This window comes from Equus asinus, chromosome 12 (genome assembly GCF_041296235.1).
Source record: "Equus asinus isolate D_3611 breed Donkey chromosome 12, EquAss-T2T_v2, whole genome shotgun sequence".
Lineage (NCBI taxonomy): Eukaryota > Metazoa > Chordata > Mammalia > Perissodactyla > Equidae > Equus > Equus asinus.
In genome coordinates, this window is record NC_091801.1 from 18,466,424 (window position 1) to 18,486,838 (window position 20,415).

At 39.7% G+C, this 20,415-nt stretch overlaps 1 protein-coding gene across 6 annotated transcripts in view; it reads right to left on the minus strand.

Moving 5' to 3' along the window:
• SGK3 (serum/glucocorticoid regulated kinase family member 3) overlaps positions 1 to 20,415 on the minus strand; it is a 120,957-nt gene that overhangs the window by 40,697 nt on the left and 59,845 nt on the right. For all 6 annotated transcript variants that reach the window (XM_014838507.3, XM_044780247.2, XM_070481144.1 and 3 more), the window contains exons 2-4: positions 16,372 to 16,588; positions 11,338 to 11,421; positions 5,420 to 5,492 (exon numbers count right to left, since the gene is read on the minus strand). In XM_014838507.3, coding sequence (XP_014693993.1) covers positions 5,420 to 5,492; positions 11,338 to 11,421; positions 16,372 to 16,449 — 235 coding nt within the window. In that variant the 5' untranslated portion in view covers positions 16,450 to 16,588. The remainder of the gene's footprint in view (positions 1 to 5,419; positions 5,493 to 11,337; positions 11,422 to 16,371; positions 16,589 to 20,415) is intronic.

Genomic DNA, 20,415 nt, shown 5'->3' on the forward strand with positions numbered 1-20,415 from the left:
TACTGTGGGGCAGGGAAAAATCATCAACCTCTGACTCAAGGAGACCTTGGGTTTTAGTCCTAACACTGCTAACTGATGGCCAGAGCGACCTGATTCCACTCATAACCAAAGGGCATTTAGAGCTTGCAGGGACCACACAGATGTTTTAGTCTTAATCACACCTTTCGGATTAGGATACAGGGTAAGATTTTTGTAATGCTCCAAACAAGTAATTTTAAAATAAAACACACGTAAATGATTGTGAATTTTGTTTTTAAAGGCACCATCCATAAATTAGGCAGTAAAGAGATAAGAGAAGCAAACAAACCTGGATGAGTCTAATTCTGCCATATATTATGTGTGGCTTGGGAGAGTGGCTTAGCCTTGCTGAGTCTCTATTTTCCTCATCTATGAAATAAAGCTAAAAGAAACTACCTTATAGTTATGAACTCAACAGCACAGTTACCATCATTACTACTGCCACTACTATTATTACAGTATATTGTATTATTAATTACTATAAATAATTATTAATTATATCCTACATTAGAATAGTAGCAGTATTTTAAAAAAAGAGCCTGCTACAGTGAAAGAACACTGGAGTTAGAGTCTAAGATGTAATTCTGAGTCTCACTTGTGCCACTGGCCAGTTTTATAACCGCAAACTCCTCCTTTCTTTCGTCCGTCAAGCAGGGGAAAGGATTAGATGACGTGTAAGGTCTCTTTCTAGCTATAACATTTTGTGATGGTCAGTCAAAAAAGAAGAAAAAAAAAGAGCAAGACTAGCTAACAAAATTAATGTGCCTAATTCAGGATCTTCAACTATTTCAAAGTTTAAATTATATGATAAGTGATACTTAAAATCTTTAACCTAATATTAAGTAGGCTTTCCAAAATAAATGGTTGAAATGGCGTACATGCATTCATTTGTTCACTCATCATTTGGCAGTGTACAAGGCACCAGAAATGCAAAAATGTTTAATTAAGACAAGGTACCAATCCTCAAGAAGTTCAGATTCTGGTGGAAGACAAATTTAAACAAATAACTACACTCAGGCACACTAAAGGTAGTAACAAAGAGGAATTCACAAGCTGCTATGAGAGCAGGGAAGACTGTTCCTAACTTCACCTAGAGATTAGATCTTAAGAAGAATTTCCTGAGATGTTGGTGCTTGCACCAAGTCTTATAAACAGCTAGGTGGTATAAAGTCTAGAATAACTATTTTATACATAGTAATGATTCTATAATCTAATAATAGAATAAAAGACTAGAATAATAATGCGGAGTTGTCTTTTTATATTGTACAAACCTATTTCTCCTCAATTAGCAAAGGTTAAAACTGAGAAATAAAATTGCTTTCTATGTGAGCTGTTGAAGGCAAGGATCATGCCCTCAAAAATTTTTTTTCTTGAGCCCTTAACACAATGTCTTGGAAGGTACTTAATTGATGTTTGTGAACAGATAAATAAAACACTGAGCAAGTAATTATACAGTCTAGCATTTGTAGTCTCTAAATTTCATATATCCCATCCTATATTTAACTCAAATTGTTTTTATTACTTTGTAATTTTATTTTTCAATAATAAAGATAAAATAATCCTTTTTTAATAAAACTGCAAAAAAAGTTTATATATTGACTTCAGGATCCTATCAGCAAAAGGTTTGATATTAAACTATTTAGAATATAAAAAGTATAGCTATCTCTGTGTGTATTCTATAGAAAGATCTTTAAATTCAAAATGAAATTTTAACTTCAAAAAGTATAGGCAGAAACAATCCTAAAAATCTGTCTATGTAAAACTTATCTTACAAAGGTTGGCAACAAGAATAAAGAAATGAGAAAAAGAAAGCGAAGACGTGAACTTAAGATGCAGCATAGGAACTCAGAAAGATGTACAGAAACACTCTGCACAACGACTGTCAAACATGAGTGAAGTAAAAAGGGCGATTTCTTTCATCAAGCTCTAACTGGCCCATCCATGGCCAGTGAAAGTCCCATCAACTGGGCTCCTGCGTCCTTTTGATAAAACCTCAGTAATCTTGTACAGCTCCCTTGCTTTCAGTCAAGACATCCTAGGACCATCTTGCACATTTCTTGCCTGGATCTGGAATCATCATTTTTTCATGGAACTCTGATTCCTTTAAGGGGGAAAGGGCATTTAGAGATTACAGCATGGACGCTAGCATGGATGGTGTTCACTGCTACTTACTTCTTACTGTTTTTAGGCTTTTCCAGGGGAGAGTGCTAGGGAATATGTATTGTTTTAGAAAGAGAAAAATAAATATGATTTCATACTATATTTCCAAATCAAGTTAAAAATCATAGGATTTTTACTAAAACTCCTTGGTTTTATATTTCTATTTCTTCCTCTGCTTAAAATCTTAGTTCCCAAGATATTAGCATAATTACAAAATACTAACTCTATATTTTTAACAATAAGACTGTTGAATGCAGTGTAAAATTTCTGTGCACATTTTTGGTCCTTAACATATATCCCATGAGGAATATACAGCTGAAATTCTGTGTTTTAAAGTCATTTAAAATAATTATTCTCCATGTGTTTACACCACCAAACAAAATACAGTTAGGTTTTTCCCTTCAGTTTATTTTCAATTGTTCTAGAGATTGTTTTATTATTGCATTTTATTATTTTTTTAAACTGTTTAAAATATGTACATGGTTCTAAAGTCAAAGCTATAAACAAGATTCATGTAGGGACATCTAACTTCTACCCCTGTTACCTCCCACCGGCCTCTCCCTCCTCCTCAAAGTCGCTAGTTTTTAGTTTTTGATTTACTGTTTCATTATTTCCTTTTGAATCCCCACACTCTTTCCTACAAAAAAAAATATACACTATAGACATCTGCACTTTGTTTTTTCCACGGAACAATGTATTCTGGAGATCACCCCAAAGTAAGGAACAAAGAGCCTTTTTGTTCCTTTTTACAGCTGCATCATATTCCAATGTTGGAAGGATATTCCAGTTGTTTCCAGTTTTTTCTATTAAAAATAGTGTCACGACAAACAGTTTTGTATGTACATCATTTCATATGCAGTTTATCTTTGGGAAAGATCCTTAGAAATGTGATTTCTTGGTCAAAGTGAAATGAATATATAATTTTGCTGAATATTACCAAATTCCCTTCCATATGGATTGTACCACTTTGTATTCCCACCAGCAAAATATGAGAATGCCTGTTTCCCCAAAGCCTAATCAAATGAGCATCTTATCAATCTTTGGTTTTTTGAGGATGACTTAGATTCGAATCTATCTCCCCAGTGAAGAGCTTTCTGAGAGCTCTGTGACACGCAGTCTATTTCACTGTTGCCAAGTCACATACAATACACTCAGGATTGATTTCAAATTGTTCTCCAATAAAAATCAATTTTAGTATCAAATTATTAATCCACCAAAACATAAATACCACAGGGCACTGGGTCTGATACTCTGCCTTTAACAATGAAGCAGCAATGGTGCAGGTCTTCATCTCTTGGCCTTCTTCCCTTGATGAAATGATGTCTTTGGGGTTCAACTAAGGGCTCTATGAACTCCAACCTGAGTTCAATCACACGCAGTCTGATTCCTCTTACATGTCTTTCTGCCACTTCACATTAACTAATTCTTTCATTCACCGGGCCGGGCACTTCAATTATTTCTGATTCTCTTCTCTATATGTCTCCTTTACCTAAGCAATCACCAAGATTTCTTACAGATTTTTCATTAAAAGCATTCCTGCATATGGCTCAATCTTTAGCCCCATTTAGCTCTCATTATCTAATGCAAGGACCACTGGAATATTCTTTAACCAGTCTCCCAGTATCTATCTTATCTCTTCTCTCTGCTATGCCAACTATACATTATACACTGTTGGTTTCACAGCATGTCTTCACTTCACTCAAATGACTCCAAGGCCCACATGTTTCCCATAAAGATATTTTTCAAACTGTGCTCCACAGACATACTTCACTGCTGTTCCAACGAAGCAGCTCTGTTTTTATGTTTTCTACACACAATATTTCTGCATAATATTTCACTCGGAAGAAAGTGTTCTGTGGCTAAAAACAAAACAAGAGTACAAAAATCACTGGCCTATAGAACCAATTCTATGCAATGTATAATCTGGCTCTGTTGTGCCAACTCAGTCTTTTCTTTATTAATAGATTCACGTATTCAAGTAATATATATTGAGAATCTAGTATTTACCAGGCACCATAAATCGATAAAAAAGACAAAGTACTCATCTTCATAAAATTTACCGTCAGATAAAAGAGACAACAATTACAATGAAGTTTGCTAAATTCTCCCAAGAGAAAAAATTCTACATATAATAGAGGAAGTGAGAACCCTCTCCAATCTCGAGGTTCACAAAGTGTAAATGAATAAAGTCTCTAGTTGAGAGGGCTCCAGGAAATAATCTAGCAGCCTCAGGGGGGAAACTAAGTTTTAATTAAGGCAAGAATATGAAAGAAATATGAAAAAGATAGGATGATAAATAGGAGTTTGTTAATGTAGGCAGAATTCCACAGGGCACAGTGAAAAGGTTTGGGAGGGAAAGGAATGGTATAAGGTTAGGTTGCAGAGAGGAAGCACAGTCAAGATAAGGGATTTGAGAGCTTACACCTTGAGTAGTGACCAAGAAAGCAGACAAGTAAGGAATCGTTGGTTTAATGGGTTACAAGGTTACAAGCAAATTAGTTAGGGAAGTAATACAGCGAGGAGGGAGAGCGCTCTAGCTTGTCAAGATTCACCCGTGGCACAGATAGATGACTTTTCTGATAGGATTTCTGGTGGATAAGGGGACTTCTGTCTCTCTGTAAGTAGCCATTTGTGACCTAGATAGATTTCTTGGATTCTAGTGAAAAGTTCCAGGCTTGAGGCTTCAGACAAACAGGCTCCAGACCCCTGAGGGTGAACAAGAGGCTCCCCAAGGGTGAACAACAGGACATTTTCTTGGTATCCCATTCAGAGGTCTGCAGGGTGCTGAGTACAGAGTAAATGTTTAATAAATGTTTCTGGATGTAACAAAGAATGTCCTTCATGGTTAGAAAAGTATCTCAAATTATCCTTAATGATTGATAAATTTATCTGAAGCCAGACTGCTTGAATTTAACTTCCAAACCTGACGTTTATTAGCTGTATATGACCCTGGGCAAATTAATTAACCTAACTGTGCCTCAGCTTCCTCATCTATAAAATAGTGATGATAATAATGACACCCACCTCAAAGGGTTTTTGTGAGGAGTGAATGAATTAAAACTTGTAAAATGTTTAAAACAATGCCTGGTACACAGTAAGAACCTTCCTGAGGCATTGTTTCCAAACAGCATGAGTCAAGGAGCTTTGTCAAGTCCTGCGCTACTATACAGCGCAATGAAAGCGTAACTACGCCTTCAAACTTCAATAATCACTTACAGCTGGTCTACACGTTAGCACTTACCGGGGTCAAAATTATCACCAAATATTCTCTTGGCAGGAATCTTCAGGGCCATAGCAGGAAACTGTTTCTTTAACTAGAATTTTAAAAATAACATTATACGAACTTAATTTTATAAGTCTTCTAGTTATGCAGGTACCAAAACAAAATATAATCTGATTTTCAAGAAAATCCATCATAAGACACAATTCTAAATATATCGTGATCAAATGTATATTAATTTAGACCAATAAAATACCATTAGTCTGACTAATCATCCTTTTGTCCCAATAAAACACTTAGGATCTTTGTGACCGTACATAAGTTATTGAACATCTCCACGCTTCAGTTTTCTTGTCTATAAAATGGGGATAATTTTAGCACTTATCTTACAAATTTGTTACGAGGTTTAAAGGAAATATTTATATCTAATAGACTTAGACTAGAATCTGGAGTACAGGTTTTGAATACTTGTTACTCATCATTTATTACCTCAGGAGAAGATGTGATCTTTGTGTTCTCTCTCTATGAGTAGACTGACAATTGTTTTCTAAGAAAGTTGATGAATTTTGCTTTAATACCCTCTGCTCTAGCATTCTGATGCATTTATTTATCAGATTTGCTTATCCCCAGAGAAAGAATCACTTGGTCCTGAAGAAATTAAATTTAGGGCAGTAAAGTCATAAAAACAGATTAATGCCTACAGCAGTGCCCCCTATATGCGCGGTTTCACTTTCCATGGTTTCAGTTACCCGAGGTCAACCCCAGTCCAAAAATATTAAATGGAAAATTCCAGAAATGAACAACTCATAGGTTTTAAGTTGCGTTTTGTTCTGAGCAGTGTGATGAAATCTTTTGCTGTCCCGCTCCTTCCCAACCAGGACGTGAATCATCCCTTTGTCAAGTATATCCATGCTGTAGACACTACCTGTCCATCTCATTTATCAGACTGACTGGTGGTAGAGCAGTGCTTGTGTTTAAGTAACCCTTATTTTACTTAATAACATTTCCAAAGCACAAGAGTAGTAATGCTGGCAATTTGGATATGCCAAAGAGAAGTTACCACTGTTAATCTCGTTCTGTGACTAACTTATAAACTAAACTTTATCACAGGTATGTATGTATAGGAAAAAACACAGTACACATAGGGTTTGGTACTATCCAGGGTTTCTGGCATCCATTGAGGGTCTTGGAATGTATCCCCCATGGATAAAGGGGGATTACTGTATTTTTACTATAAACTTGATGTCAAAACCCACACACATACACAAACTATCTATCTAACTATCAAGTGACAAGAAATACAAAGAACAAGGGCCGGCCCAGTGGCGCAGGAGGTAAGTGCGCACGTTCTGCTTTGGCAGCCCAGGGTTCACCAGTTTGGATCCCAGGTGCGGACATGGCAATACTTGTCAAGCCATGCTGTGGGAGGCGTCCCACATATAAAGTAGAGGAAGATGGGCATGGTTGTTAGCTCAGGGCCAGTCTTCCTCAGCAAAAAGAAGAGGATTGGCAGTAGGTATTGGCTCAGGGCTAATCTTCCTCAAACAAAAAAAAAAGAAGAAAGAAATACAAAGAACAGAAGAATGTATTAATCACTCTACATCATGGGCATGCTGTCAGCAAAATCCAGACTGAAAAGTCTGTAGACAAATTACCCTGTTTTTTCAACAAAAAATTGTAAAGGAAAGAAAAGAGAGGCAGAGGGGGAAACTTAGTGATTAAAAAGACACGTCATAGACTTAGCAAGCAGTCATATAAACACCGACTGAATATTTCAAATTAAGACATTATTGTTAATTACTTTTAGATGTGATGATGGTATTGTGTGTGAGTGTATGCGTAAGCATTTTTAAAGAATCTTTATCTTTTTTAGAGATATATACTAAAATATTTACAGGCAAAATGATATGATGTCTGAAATGTGCTTCAAAATCAGTGAGCTGGGGGCTGACCTAGTTGCATGGTGGTTAAATTCACATGTTCCGCTTCGGTGCCCCAGGGTTCACCGGTTTGGATCCTAGGCACAGACCTACACACACGCTCATCAAGCCATGCTGTGGCGGCCTCCCATGTAGAAGAACTAGAATGACCTACAACTAGGATATACAACTATGTACTGGGGCTTCGGGGAGAACAAAATGAAACAGGAAGACTGGCAACAAATGTTAGCTCAGGACCAATCTTCCTCACCAAAAAGCATACTTAAAAAAAAAAAATTACAGGGAGCTAGCTAGGAACAGAAATGAAACAAGAATGCCCATGTATTGGTAATTGTTGAAGCTGGATGGTACACTGTATTATTTTCTGTATTTGTACCATTCCTTCTACTTCTGTACGTATTCAACAATTTCTATAATAAAAAGTCTTAAAATGCAAACTACAGTCATCAAAAACACATTTAAACTGACAATTAAAATGCTTACAAGTTGGAAATTTTACTTTTTATCTTTTCTTTTATGCTAAAAGGAGCATACGGAAAGAATGTGTGTTTTCAAACTTAGGAAAATCCAGTCCAGGTTTAACCTCACTTCTGTAGTTTCAAAGAACATAACTGATACCATTTTCCTGTTTTCTTCTATGCCCCTTGCCACAGGAGGGAGAACTGGAAGTTATATACAAAGAGAGAAGTAGACACAGAAAATGGGGAAATAAGAAAAAGAAAAAAGGAATAGAAATTCAGGAAAGATGAGGGAGATGGACGACAAAAACTTAACTACATATTAAGAAAAAATTTGCTGCAAAAAGCTTAAGATAGAGTGTTTGATGGGAAGAGAGGGCGAAACTGATCATGGTGAGGGGAGTGCCCCAAACAAGCTTTCCTTCTACCTTTCTACTTATACTCAAATATTAACACTCCACCTAATTAATCTCCAGCTATTTTAATCATGAACCATCACGAGGATGCTAAGCTTTTCACGCATGCACATCTCCAGACTGAGTTTCTAGATGGCATCCCCTACACTCCTTCTTATTATCAGTTCTACAAAAGAAAACGTGCTCAGAAGGTAAATCTGGCCCACATAACCTTTTAAGCAAAATACAAAAAGAAATCACAAATTTTCAGTTACTAATAACCCACTGAACAAAATCTGATCTTCTCTAAGAAGTTCACGTAAACCATCTGTGTGCGGGCGTCCACGTGTTATTTTACCATCCTGTGATTTTTACCTGAGTATACCCAGGTATCCTGACAGGTTCAGTCAGATTTGTACAATTCTCAAAAAAAAGATGATCATGGGGCCGGCCAGGTGGCGCAGTGCTTAAGTGCGCACACTCTGCTTAGGCCACCCGGGGTTCTCTGGTTTGGATCCTGCGTGTGGACATGGCACCGCTTGGCACCCATGCTGTGGTAGGCGTCCCACATACAGAGTAGAGGAAGGTGGGCATGGATGTTAGCTCAGGGCCAGTCTTCCTCAGCAAAAAGAGGAGGATTGGCAGCAGTTAGCTCAGGACTAATCTTCCTCAAAATAAATAAATAAATAAAATAAAGATAGCCAAAAAACAAAAGATCGGGTATATAATGGTATCCAAGAATTTCAAATAGAGCTAACAGTTCATACCCAGCCTCCAATATAAACCACTTTAAAAAAAAAAAACTAAAAAATTACAGAAGATATTCTCATGTACAAATTCACATTGGGTATTACTTTGTTTCAAAAGTGTGACTTCACTTACAGTCAAAAAAAGAGTGTCTCAATACCCTTTGATTAAGCAATATTTAAAACTATCTATAGTAAGTTCAGTTGTATGCGCATTCAAGAAAAACCAAAGGACAGAAGAAAATACAGTCAAGTATTACAGTTATCTCTGAGTAGCAACATTATAGATCATTTTTAAGTTTAATCTAGTTTTACTTTCCTCTATTTTCCAGATTTTCTAGAAAATTTGATTGTATTACGTATTAATTTTAGATAGAAAAAAATAAATGCCATTCAAAAAATTGCAGTATTATTTTAAAAGTTCAATTTCAATCAGTAAAGCATTTTAATATTCTTTGGAACAAATACAAATATAGTGAAACATCAAACAGAGATAAATCAGAAGCTGAACTTTCATGACCTAACAAAACACAGGAAGCTGTGCAGCTAGACGTGGCTTCGTTCTCTCTGGCCCATTTAGGAAGTAGTTTATCTCTTAAGTGAGATATGCTTAACTTCCTTCATTATTTAAAATATCTTACAAGTGATAACCCACAGACTTGTATACCTATCTAACCCTATTTTTAAAATCAAGGAACACAGTTAAGAAAATTTTTTAAATGACCTTTGTAAATATAAAACATTTTTTCCGGAGGATGTCTAGTCATCTACCATTCATTAAATAATGACACACTGAGATTCCTATTTATTCTCAGATAGAGCAGAAGAAATTGGAACTTGGGAGTTGAGGCACAATTCCTTTTTTTCTTGACTGAAGCAAAGTTTGGAATCCTGAGCTATCTTAATAATCTGGGGTCTCCAACAATCGACTCAGGAGGTGTTCTTTGGCCTCCTAAATATGCATGACCTTAAAAGGCAAAACCCTCCACAAACCTGGGTCCCTGTGTAAGATCTGGCCTGATGTGTCGTAATGATCATGGCGCTCATGCTTTCTACTTGAGAAAGTATTTGTAACTGCAAACACTGGATTAAGAACAATAACTAAAAGTTATAGTTATTTAAATAACTAATGATCTCTTAGACCTCACCCCCTCAGGTAATATTAGAACTTGTGAAAGTCAATATTCACTTCACCTGTGTTAGCTACTTAAAATCTAGAACCTAAGACTTATCTCTAACTAAGACTGAAACTATGGAAGGAAGATAGCCTTATGACAGACTTTCAGACTTAAAGCTAACAGCTGGGCAATTTAACCAGACATAACACGATGATTAACAATTATCAGAGAGGGAGATAGAAAGAACTTCTTTCTTTCTTTCCTTCTTTCTTTTCTTTAAAGATTTTATTTTTTCCTTTTTTCTCCCCAAAGCCCCCTGGTACATAGTTGTATATTTTCAGTTGTGGGTCCTTCTAGTTGTGGCATGTGGGACGGCACCTCAGCATGGCTTGATGAGTGGTGCCATGTCCGCGCCCAGGATCCAAACCTGTGAAACCCTGGGCTGCTGCAGCAGAGCGTGTGAACTTAACCACTCAGGCACGGGGCTGGCCCCAAAAGAATTTATTTCTAATATTCTATGACAACAAAATGTATTTTAAACTGCACATCTAGTTTTCATATCTTCAATAGTTGATTTGGAACTTCGTGACAGTCCCTATCTACCTTTTTTTTTTTTGCAGGAGAAGATTTGCCCTAAGCTAACATCTGTTGCCAATCTTCCTCCTTTTTTCTTCCTTCCCCCCTCAAAACCCCTATACATAGTTGTAGGTTCTTCTGGCTCTTCTCTGTGAGTCACTGCCACAGAATGGCTAGTGAAAGATGAATGGTGCGGTTCCAGGCCTAGGAACCAAATCTAGGCCACCAAAGCAGAGTGTGCTGAACTTTAACCACTAGGCCATCAGGGCTGGCTCCCTCTCTCCCCTTTTTGCCAAAAATTCCAAAGTTAGGATGCTTCTGAAGACTCTCTTACTCTTTTCTGCTTGTCTGATATATATATAAATTTAATTTAATCATCTACATAAATCTCTCTTATTTTGGAGTTTTCTCAGCTGTTTTGTCTTTTTTTTTTTAAAGACTGGCACCTGAGCTAACAAGTGTTGCCAATCTTCTTTTTTTTTTTCTTTTTTTCTGCTTTTTGTCCCCAAATCACCCAAGTGCATAGTTGTATATTTTAGTTGTGGGTCCTTCTAGTTGTGGCATGTGGGACGCTGCTTCATCCGTGCCCAGGATCCAAACCCGCAAAACCCTGGGCCGCCGAAGCGAAGCATGCAAACATAACCACTCGGCCACAGGGCCGGCCCCTGTTTTGTCTTAAATAACGATCTTATAGACTATTACTTACAGTATTGTAAAGCTTATCAAACTCTGCATATCTCCTGAAGACAAACCACTCACTCCTGCCCACTGAGACCAGAACTTTATAAACCTGTGGAAATAAAACATAACATAATAAAATTTGATCACAAAAAAACCCATTAGCTATTTAAATATGTGAATAACCTGTTTCCATACTCATGAAAATGGTATTACACGTTAATTTTTATGTATGATTCTCCAAGATACACAACTATACCAACAGAAACACTTATTTTATCTTGTCAAAAGGTGATACTTTATTTTTAAAATGTTATGAAATATTTCTGTAATTTACAGAGCTTGACAGAGCGAACACCATACCCATGTACTCATTATTTAGATCTTCTGAATTCTAGCATTTTGCCATTCTTGTTTCAGATTTTTTCCCCAAGAATAAAACATGATAGATTCAACTGATGCTATTCTCCTCCCTTTTTCCCCAGCAATTACCATTACCCTGAATTTATAAAGTATTTTCAAAAGTGATGCTTGGCACATAGTAAACACTCGATTATTACTTCTCCTCCTTCTGGGTCATCTTTTACAAAGTATTTCTCAAACTAAGAATTTATCAGCAGATTTCCGACTACCATATTACATGTGTTTAGTATTTCCATACACACACAATTTCATATAACCACGGTGAACAATCCTATGCAGTAAGCAGAACAAGTATTACAACCCCCGCTATACATATGAGGAAATAACAGCCCAAAAAAGTTAAGTAACCTTCCCAAGTTCACAGACTTAATACAAAACATAAAACTGAGGCTAAAATCTCAATCTTCTAACCCTCCATGCACCAGAACCAGTACCAAATCATCAACAGTTATCATACAGAATTAACTCTCATAATTCATCCCACAGGTACTCTCAGTATAATTCAACACACCAATGTAGAGAAAACAGTCTAGGACCCCAAAGACCTTGTATCATTTCTGAAGAGAACAGTAAGAATCCAGGCCTACGAGGAAAGGCTCACCAATGTCTGGCTTGGTTATCACTCCCATTATTTTATGGTGAAGATCAGGGGAAAGAGATCTCAGTAGCTTTGGGGTTTACAATACAGCTGCCTACAGTCTGTTAGACAAGTGAGAATAATCCACGTTTATTTTAGAAGTTGGGCACACAAATGTATACAAACTATCCTTTCCCATGAAGGATAGCTAAGCTACACTCACAAGTTCACAGTTAGAAAATAGCAGAAGAAAGCACCTCTCTGATACTGTCAGTGATTATATTGTAAGGACTCTGTAGTATTGTTTAAGATACAGTCATATTAACAGGCTCCCAGTGAGGGGGGACCAGAATGTAAAGCCAGATCCCTCTGTGAGAGAGGGGGTAAAGGTCTCACTGGGAAGATGAAGCAAAGCCACTGGTATCAGTCACTTGGGCAAGAGATGCATTACTCAGACTGAAAGAAAAGAGGGCCTGGGTCCCCTACAATAGCTACAGGGCGGTAACCTGGCTCTTCCGGTTTTAACCAAGAAAGCATCAAGTTGTCTTAGAGGAGGCTATTGGACGGGAGATGCTAGAATTGTTTGTAAGATGATACAACTCACATGCAGAGAGTGCAGAAGAAGAGGGGAAAGAAGCTGGTCAAGGTGCCAGTGAAGGTGGGCCCTGCTTCTAAGACTGGACTGCAGATTCATCTCATACAGCGCTTAGGATCGGCAGGCCTGAAAGCAGGACTGCTACAAAAGGATTAGAAACTCAGGTTTACATGATTGTGAGCTTCTTGAATTATCTGTGCTGACTTCCTGGTGAGGAAAATGGGGCTTATAAAGGTAGGGTGGCTTCCCATGGTCCCCCAAGCACAGCCTAGTCTAGAACCCAAGCCTAGGTTTCAGGCTGCAGCACGTCTGCTGCAAATATATTTACAGGAACTAAGATAAGGCCTCGTGAAGTTATTAATTAGCAGTACGACTTACGAACAAGGGCTTTTAAAGTAAATTCTAATAAAACACCAACAGGCAAAACCAAAAACTCTTCAAATTTTAAAAAATACTTTCATTTGCAAAAAAAGGAAGTATTTCACAGAAAGCAGTACAATACTCGTTACAAGTATCTTATTTAGTTTTAAAAAAAATATTTCCTAATTGTCTGTCTTGCCCCACCAGAATGAAAGTTCCTTGAGAGCAAGGGTGTTACCCCCAGTGCCCAGAACAGTGCCTGGCCTAGCAGAGAAACTCAATGACAATTTGTTGAGTGGATAAATGAAAGTATAATTTAGACTTGGTTTAAGTTAAGACGTCCTAGAATGCAATGCATTTCTCTATTAGAAGCTTCATGGTATAGAGCTATATAAAAGACATGTGAGAACCAGAGTACAAAAATATTATCGAATACTCAGTAACACAATGACTACTTTTGTTCCTAACTATAACACAGGCATCTGGGCCTGCTGAGGCTGGACAGTCTGTGCTGGGTGGGGTGGGGTCTATGTGTGCTAACCAGAACCAAGTTTCTTGAGGACTGAGGACTTCACTGTAGTGACCACAACTAACATGGGAACACAATACTACTTTCCACTCAACAAATGCTTCCTGAACATCTATCTCCATTCTCGGTGCTGGTGAAACAACAGTGAGGGGAGTTGCTGCCTCTAAGGACCTTGTACTCTAGTCAGGTAAGGCACACATAAACACACACAAAATACGTCAGGTGATAACTGCTATTAAAAAATTAAATAGGGTAAGCGGGACAGAGAGTGAAAGGCGCAGGGTAGGGGGTGAAGCTGCTATTTTCTATAGGGTGGTCAGACAAAGCCTCTCTAAAAAGGTAACATTTGAGAAACTGAAGGAAGGAAATGAACAAGGGGATGTGGACAGGGCCTTTGAGAACTCGGGGTACAGTGCTGGGAAGAGCTAGGTAAGAGTGATGCTACAGGCCTCTCTGACCCTTTCAGAGGACATGGAGATGCCTCCACCATGAAAAATAAAAGGACACCCAAGGTAACCCACTGCCTATATTTGCTACATACGAACTTCCATCAAACTTGGAAGGAGGTCACGCCCTTGAAAGAGAGGATGGCCCAAAGGTAAAAACGGAGAGGGAAGGAAGGAAAACTTTCATACATTCCACTATTTTATCCATGGTACACTGACCTCTTGTTTACTATCAAGGTGACATTTACAAAATTTCCTTATACAAATGTGGAATAAATGCACAGTGCTTATGATATTGCTGCAACACACAGACTGAGGGGAGACAAGTGGCCAGACACACACTGCAATCTCTCTGCTCTGGGCTTCAGTGCAGAGTGTGGGAAGTGTGTTTCTTTTTTTTTTTTTTTTTAAAGATTTTATTTTTTCCTTTTTCTCCCCAAAGCCCCCCGGTACATAGTTGTGTATTCTTCGTTGTGGGTTCTTCTAGTTGTGGCATGTGGGATGCTGCCTCAGCGTGGTCTGATCAGCAGTGCCATGTCCGCGCCCAGGATTCGAACTAACGAAACACTGGGCCGCCTGCAGCGGAGCGCACGAACTTAACCACTCGGCCACGGGGCCAGCCCCGGAAGTGTGTTTCTTAAGGAAGGACAACAGAAGACAGAGGACTCCTTCCAGCTCCTTGTCTGGGACTTTGGGAGAAAATCACCCTTCGGGGGACCCAGCCCCACTTAGTTAAGAAGGCAGAGGGGAGTGGTCAAAGGGATTAGTCTAACTCCTCAGCTTTCCTCAACTCCCATGTGACAGGGACTCTGAGTTAAAAGTCACCTGTCATGAGGCTCAACTGGCAGGGGCCAGGGGACTCCCTGGTCAGAGGCCAGGGTAGACCACTTGAGCCAAGAGCAGGTGCAGGAAGTGTCAGAACTTCAGTGGGCTCTCCAGCCATGGAGAGCCAAGGGGAAGCTGGGTCAGCAGTGAGTCGCCACCACCCTAGCCAAGCCAACAAAGAATAGATCACAAGTTGGTTCATTAACTGCAGATGCCAGCAACGGATGCCAAGAAAATGCCCAGGTCTGGATCAGGTCAACCATAGCTGGCTGTTAGCCAGACCAGTCACTCTACATTCTAGAATGGCAAAGATCTAGAGAAACGACAAGGATGCAAGAGGCTTCACCAGGCTACCATGAAGTCAGCCACTTACTCAACAAACACTGTGAAAGGGGACCCCCCCCCCCCATAAACCATGATGTCAAGTTGGAGAATGAGAGTGTGTTGAAGTAAGAGAAAGAGAGCAGAATGAAGACATTCTGGGCATCTTTACTTAAAAGAACTGCTTAAATTTTAGCTCAAACTAAGTGTTAAATAAAACTGGGTTAAATGAATTTCTCCATTCTACTCAGTGGGTGGGGGCTTACAAGGAAGATCAGATCAGTTATAGACAAGACAAATGACATTTTTTTCAGAGGGGAGGAGGGCAGGAGTTCTCTGTATATACTAACAGGACTATTGGAACTAAGTACAATATCATATATTTCACTACACTAATTAGAACAGTGACCCTTCTCCAATAATAGTCACTGATACAGTGATTCAGCAAATATTCATTGTGCTTATTCTCTATAAAAGCCTATCGTAGATACTATGGTAATAAGTAAAATTAGAAATGGGCTTTGCTTTTAAGGTAAAAAAAAGAGAGAGAATATGGGACCAAATATTTTTTAAACTGAGGTAGAAAATGATAAATGTCATAAGAAAGCTGGAAACTTCAAGACAGTAGTTCTTAGTATGGAATCAAGGAGTTCCAAAGTCCATTAAGCCCAACAGCGCACACAAAATTATGTGTGTGTGTTGTAGATCCATGTGCATGTACATTTCTTGGTGAGAGGTTCTATCACATAATTTCATAAGCTTCTCCAAGGGGATAAGTAAACAGGTGAAAATCTGCTCTGAAAAGGAGACTGTGTACCACTGCAGTACATGGGGAAGACGGCTGAGGATATATCACTTGAAAGGTTAAGGAAATGTGGATATGTGGAGACAAGGGAGGATATTCTAGGTTAAGGAAGAATAAAAGCAGAAATGAAAATATTCCCTTTTTTCAACTTTTTCCCATACGCTTTACATTACGTACTTACAGTAAACCTCTTCTTTTTCTCTCTGTGTTCATCAGAGCTCGGAATGCTTACACTTGGGCAGCTTTCCTTGTAGTCCATGGTATAAGCTCTTTGGGTTTATTGCCTCAAAAGGACATCAAAAAATGAGTCCGAAGAAGTCGTCAGCAGAGGACAAACACAACTAGCTAATCCAAAATGTAAAACTTCTGGAGGTAATGTCCAAATTCCATCATGCAACCTTCACCAACATAAAGAAAAAAAAAACTGATTAGCAAAACAATTTTAAAAATACTCTGATTTGTCATTCCTCGTTCATAGGACCAATTTTATGTTTATTCTGACAGGAATTTCTTTGGATCCTAAGTCGCAGCCCAGGTTAGAGATTCAGCTTCTGCCACGTCCCTGTCAACAGCTGAACGAACCACAATCGAACATTTGCATCCCATCTACCTTCCTTACTATGTACTAAGAAATTCGGGAGCTTATACACCACGGCTATGCGGACTATGGGCTAATTCTCACCTAAAAGGGCTCTAGTTTGATGGACTTAGAGCAGGGTTTTTCAAAGTGTGTTTATCAGACATCCTGCTTCAGATTAGCATCCCATATAGGGGGTAACTATGTTCCCCTGTTTTACAAATGAAGCAACTGAAATACAGACAGATTAACCAACGTGCCCGTCCAAGATTTGAACCCAGGGTGTCTGATTCCAGGGTCCCGACTCCTAACCACTGGGCTATGCTGCCGTTGAACAGCTGTGGACAATTCTTACACACCAGACCCCTGCTCAGAGATGTTACAGCAGATCTTCATACAGAACAAATGCAGTTATGTTAATGTTATCATTCCACCCACGGACAAAGGGCTGGAGACGTCACACTTATGTCACCTTCGCTACACACAGCAGCCTATACTCTCCACTGACACCAAAGAGTACCTTTTAAAGGGTCAGTTTGCCAGTTTCCCTCAACGATTAATTTTAGGAAGTCACTCTGACAGATCTAATAACCATAAATAAATTATATTCAAGTAATGATTTCAAATATCTATCAGCAGGCAATGAATATTCAGGTATAATGAGTTTTAACCGATTATAAGGGTGCTTCCTTTGAGATGATTCAAAACCTACTTTCCTGGATTTGCTGCTGGAAATGCAGTCAGGAAGGGTTTATATGTGGCTGAATTAGCTGTTAGAAAACAAGAAAATGTAACTGGCCCCCTCCTAAGCTCATGGTGCAGCAGCTGTCTATAAGATAGAACGCCCTAGGGGCCAGCCTGGTGGTGTTGCAGTTAAGTTCACGCGTTCTGCTTTGGCGGCCCAGGGTTCGCAGGTTTGGATCCTGGGCATGGACCTACTCACCGCTTATCAAGCCATGCTGTGGTAGGCGTCCCACATATTAAAAAAAAAGTAGAGAAAAATGGGCACAGATGTTAGCTCAGGGTCAATCTTCCTCAGCAAAAGGACGAGGACTGGCAGTGGATGTTAGCTCAGGGCTAATCTTCCTCAAAAAAAAAAAAGCACCCTAAAACCCCATAAAAACAGCTTCTTCAGCCCTCCATTAGATCAGGGCAGCCACCTGACTAGAGTCTTGCCCTCCAGTCACAGCGCTCTACTGCTAAAGACTCAGAGCAGGTGGAACCCAGAGCTCTTCTAAGGCAAATCAGCCTTGCCCAGGAGCCCCAGGACCCACCTCAGCCCATCCTTCCGCATCTGCAGCAGAAATGACGAGACGCTGAAGGTTATGGTGTCACACTTTCTACACCTTTCCCTTGAGAATGTGGGATCCGGGGGTGACGGGTCCTGTATTATGTACAAGCTCGAAGGTCTGTTTGTATCTCACTGTGCATGGCTACCAGGGGCAGAACTACAGGAGATCAGGCCTCAGGCCTTCCCTTCAGAAGGGACAGTACGATATGACATTAAGCAGCATCAGGAATAGAGGAGGGGGAAAAGAGCTGGGGGGCAGGATAAGTCACTTCATACAAGGTGCCCAGGGGACATCTAAGCGTGTACCTACAGCAGGCAGTTAAGTGCCAAAGCCCAGCACCCAAATCTGGGCCAGAGATCCCAGTTTGGCTATTGTGCTAGATGGTCTCTATCTGCCCTTCCAGATCCAACACCACTCTTCCCTACCCTGCCACCACAGCCCAGAGGCTGACCTCTACCAGTCTCACACTGAGGCAGCCGGCCTCTTTCCCTTGCCCTCTGGCTTCTAGTTGGATTCAGCCAATGCAAGGAACTAACAGGAGATGGTAGGGTAGGAGGAGTAAGATGCTAAGGTATTTATTCCCCCTGCTCCCTTTCTAACAGGCAGTGTATTCTCTACCTAAGGCCATAGTTCCTACCAGGTAGCCCCTCTTTCATAGCTACAGTTGAAGGCCTGAGAGTAATAATGTCCAAAAACTGTTAGTAGAAAGGGTGCTTCCCCCTGCCCTGCTGGTTCTTTTACCCTCCCCATGACAGCTTTGTCAATAGTCCCTCTGTTAGATTCCCTTCAATTACTTTTGAGTGTGTCATGTGACTGATGTGGTAACTGGTACTAAGAATGACCCCAGGGGAAACAGATGCTCAAAAACGGGATGCATGTTTGATGAATGCCCTGATAACCATCCTATGAAGGGAAGGGAGAGGCAACTGATAATCTGGCACACACTGGTAACATGATCACTCAAATTCCCTCTCATGGTGTCACAGGATGAAGTACAGGTGGTAGGCAAAGGGCTACAAGTCCAAGTGGATGATGAAAATGATTTCAAAGATTTTGACATGGGTTGGGGCTACTTCTGACAGTCTTTGAGAATCTGCATGAAGTAAAGCCATGAATTCCCAAATAGATGAGTGAAAAACCTATGGCCGTTATAAAAGAGTCCTTTTTCTCTTATAGCTGATGAGTTGACAGGAGTAGCATCAAGCCCACAGTTTGATGGTAAGGGTTGCGGAGCTAATTGAACATGCAACCCTGCAAAGTCTCTTATGCTAATATAGGGGTGCTGGCTGGAAAGAAGAATGATCCTGAATCATGGATGCAGGCACTTGGGCAGACACAAATGAAGCCAAGAATGTTGAACTCCAAGTTCAGGGGAACATCCCTGCTGAAGGCATCAACCTACACTTCTCTTAAGAGACCCAGCCTCCCAACCCCCCATAAAACGCTTTCAAGTTGTTTCACAAGGAGATGCCAACTCGCCTCATGACCTACTCCCATCTCCCCTCATTTCCTCATAACAGGGCTTAGATCCCAAAAGACCCTGGAAAGAAGTTCAAAGCCTAATCCTGGAGGAGAGTGCCTTTATACTGAAAAATCTGTAAAATCTTGACAATTTTTACCAGCAGGAGTCTGAGGAGCACATACAGGAATACAATCAAAGGATGTTAGACCAAGGAGGACTAAATATAAGATTTCTGTGACCCTTTACACAGCCAGTGTATCCCCATCAATCTTTCTCTAGACCTTTCCCAAGAGAAATCTACAGCCAATCACAAGGGGACTGTCCACTGGGGAAAGGGAAATGCATAATCCTTCTGAGGGATACTGGACACTAGCTCTGAACTGATGCATATCTCTTGAGACCTAAAATGTGGTCCACCAGTCAGAGCACCCATCTCATTCCAGAGAGGAATTGAGAAATTAAGTCGACCCCGGCATGTCTTGGTGGGGTCAATGGGACCACAGGCCCATTCTGTGGTTATCTCACTAGGTCTAGAATTTTAGTAGAAACAGATACACTTAGTAACCGGACAAATCCCCACATTGTTCCCTGTCCCGTGTCATAAAAGCCATTATAGAAGAACGGGCCATGAAGAGGTCCCAGGAACTCTCCCTGCTCTACCCACTAAGAAAGTAAACCAAAAACTGTACCACATCTCTGGGAAATCAGTACCACTATCAAAAACTTGAAGGATGCAGGGGTGTTGATTCCTATTATATCCCCATTTAACTTGCCTGTTTACCAGGACCAAAGCCAGAAAGATCTTGGAACATGACTATGGGTTACTATAAACTTAATAAATTTAATCAGATGGTGATGTCAATCACAGCTGTAATTCCAGATGTGATATTTTTT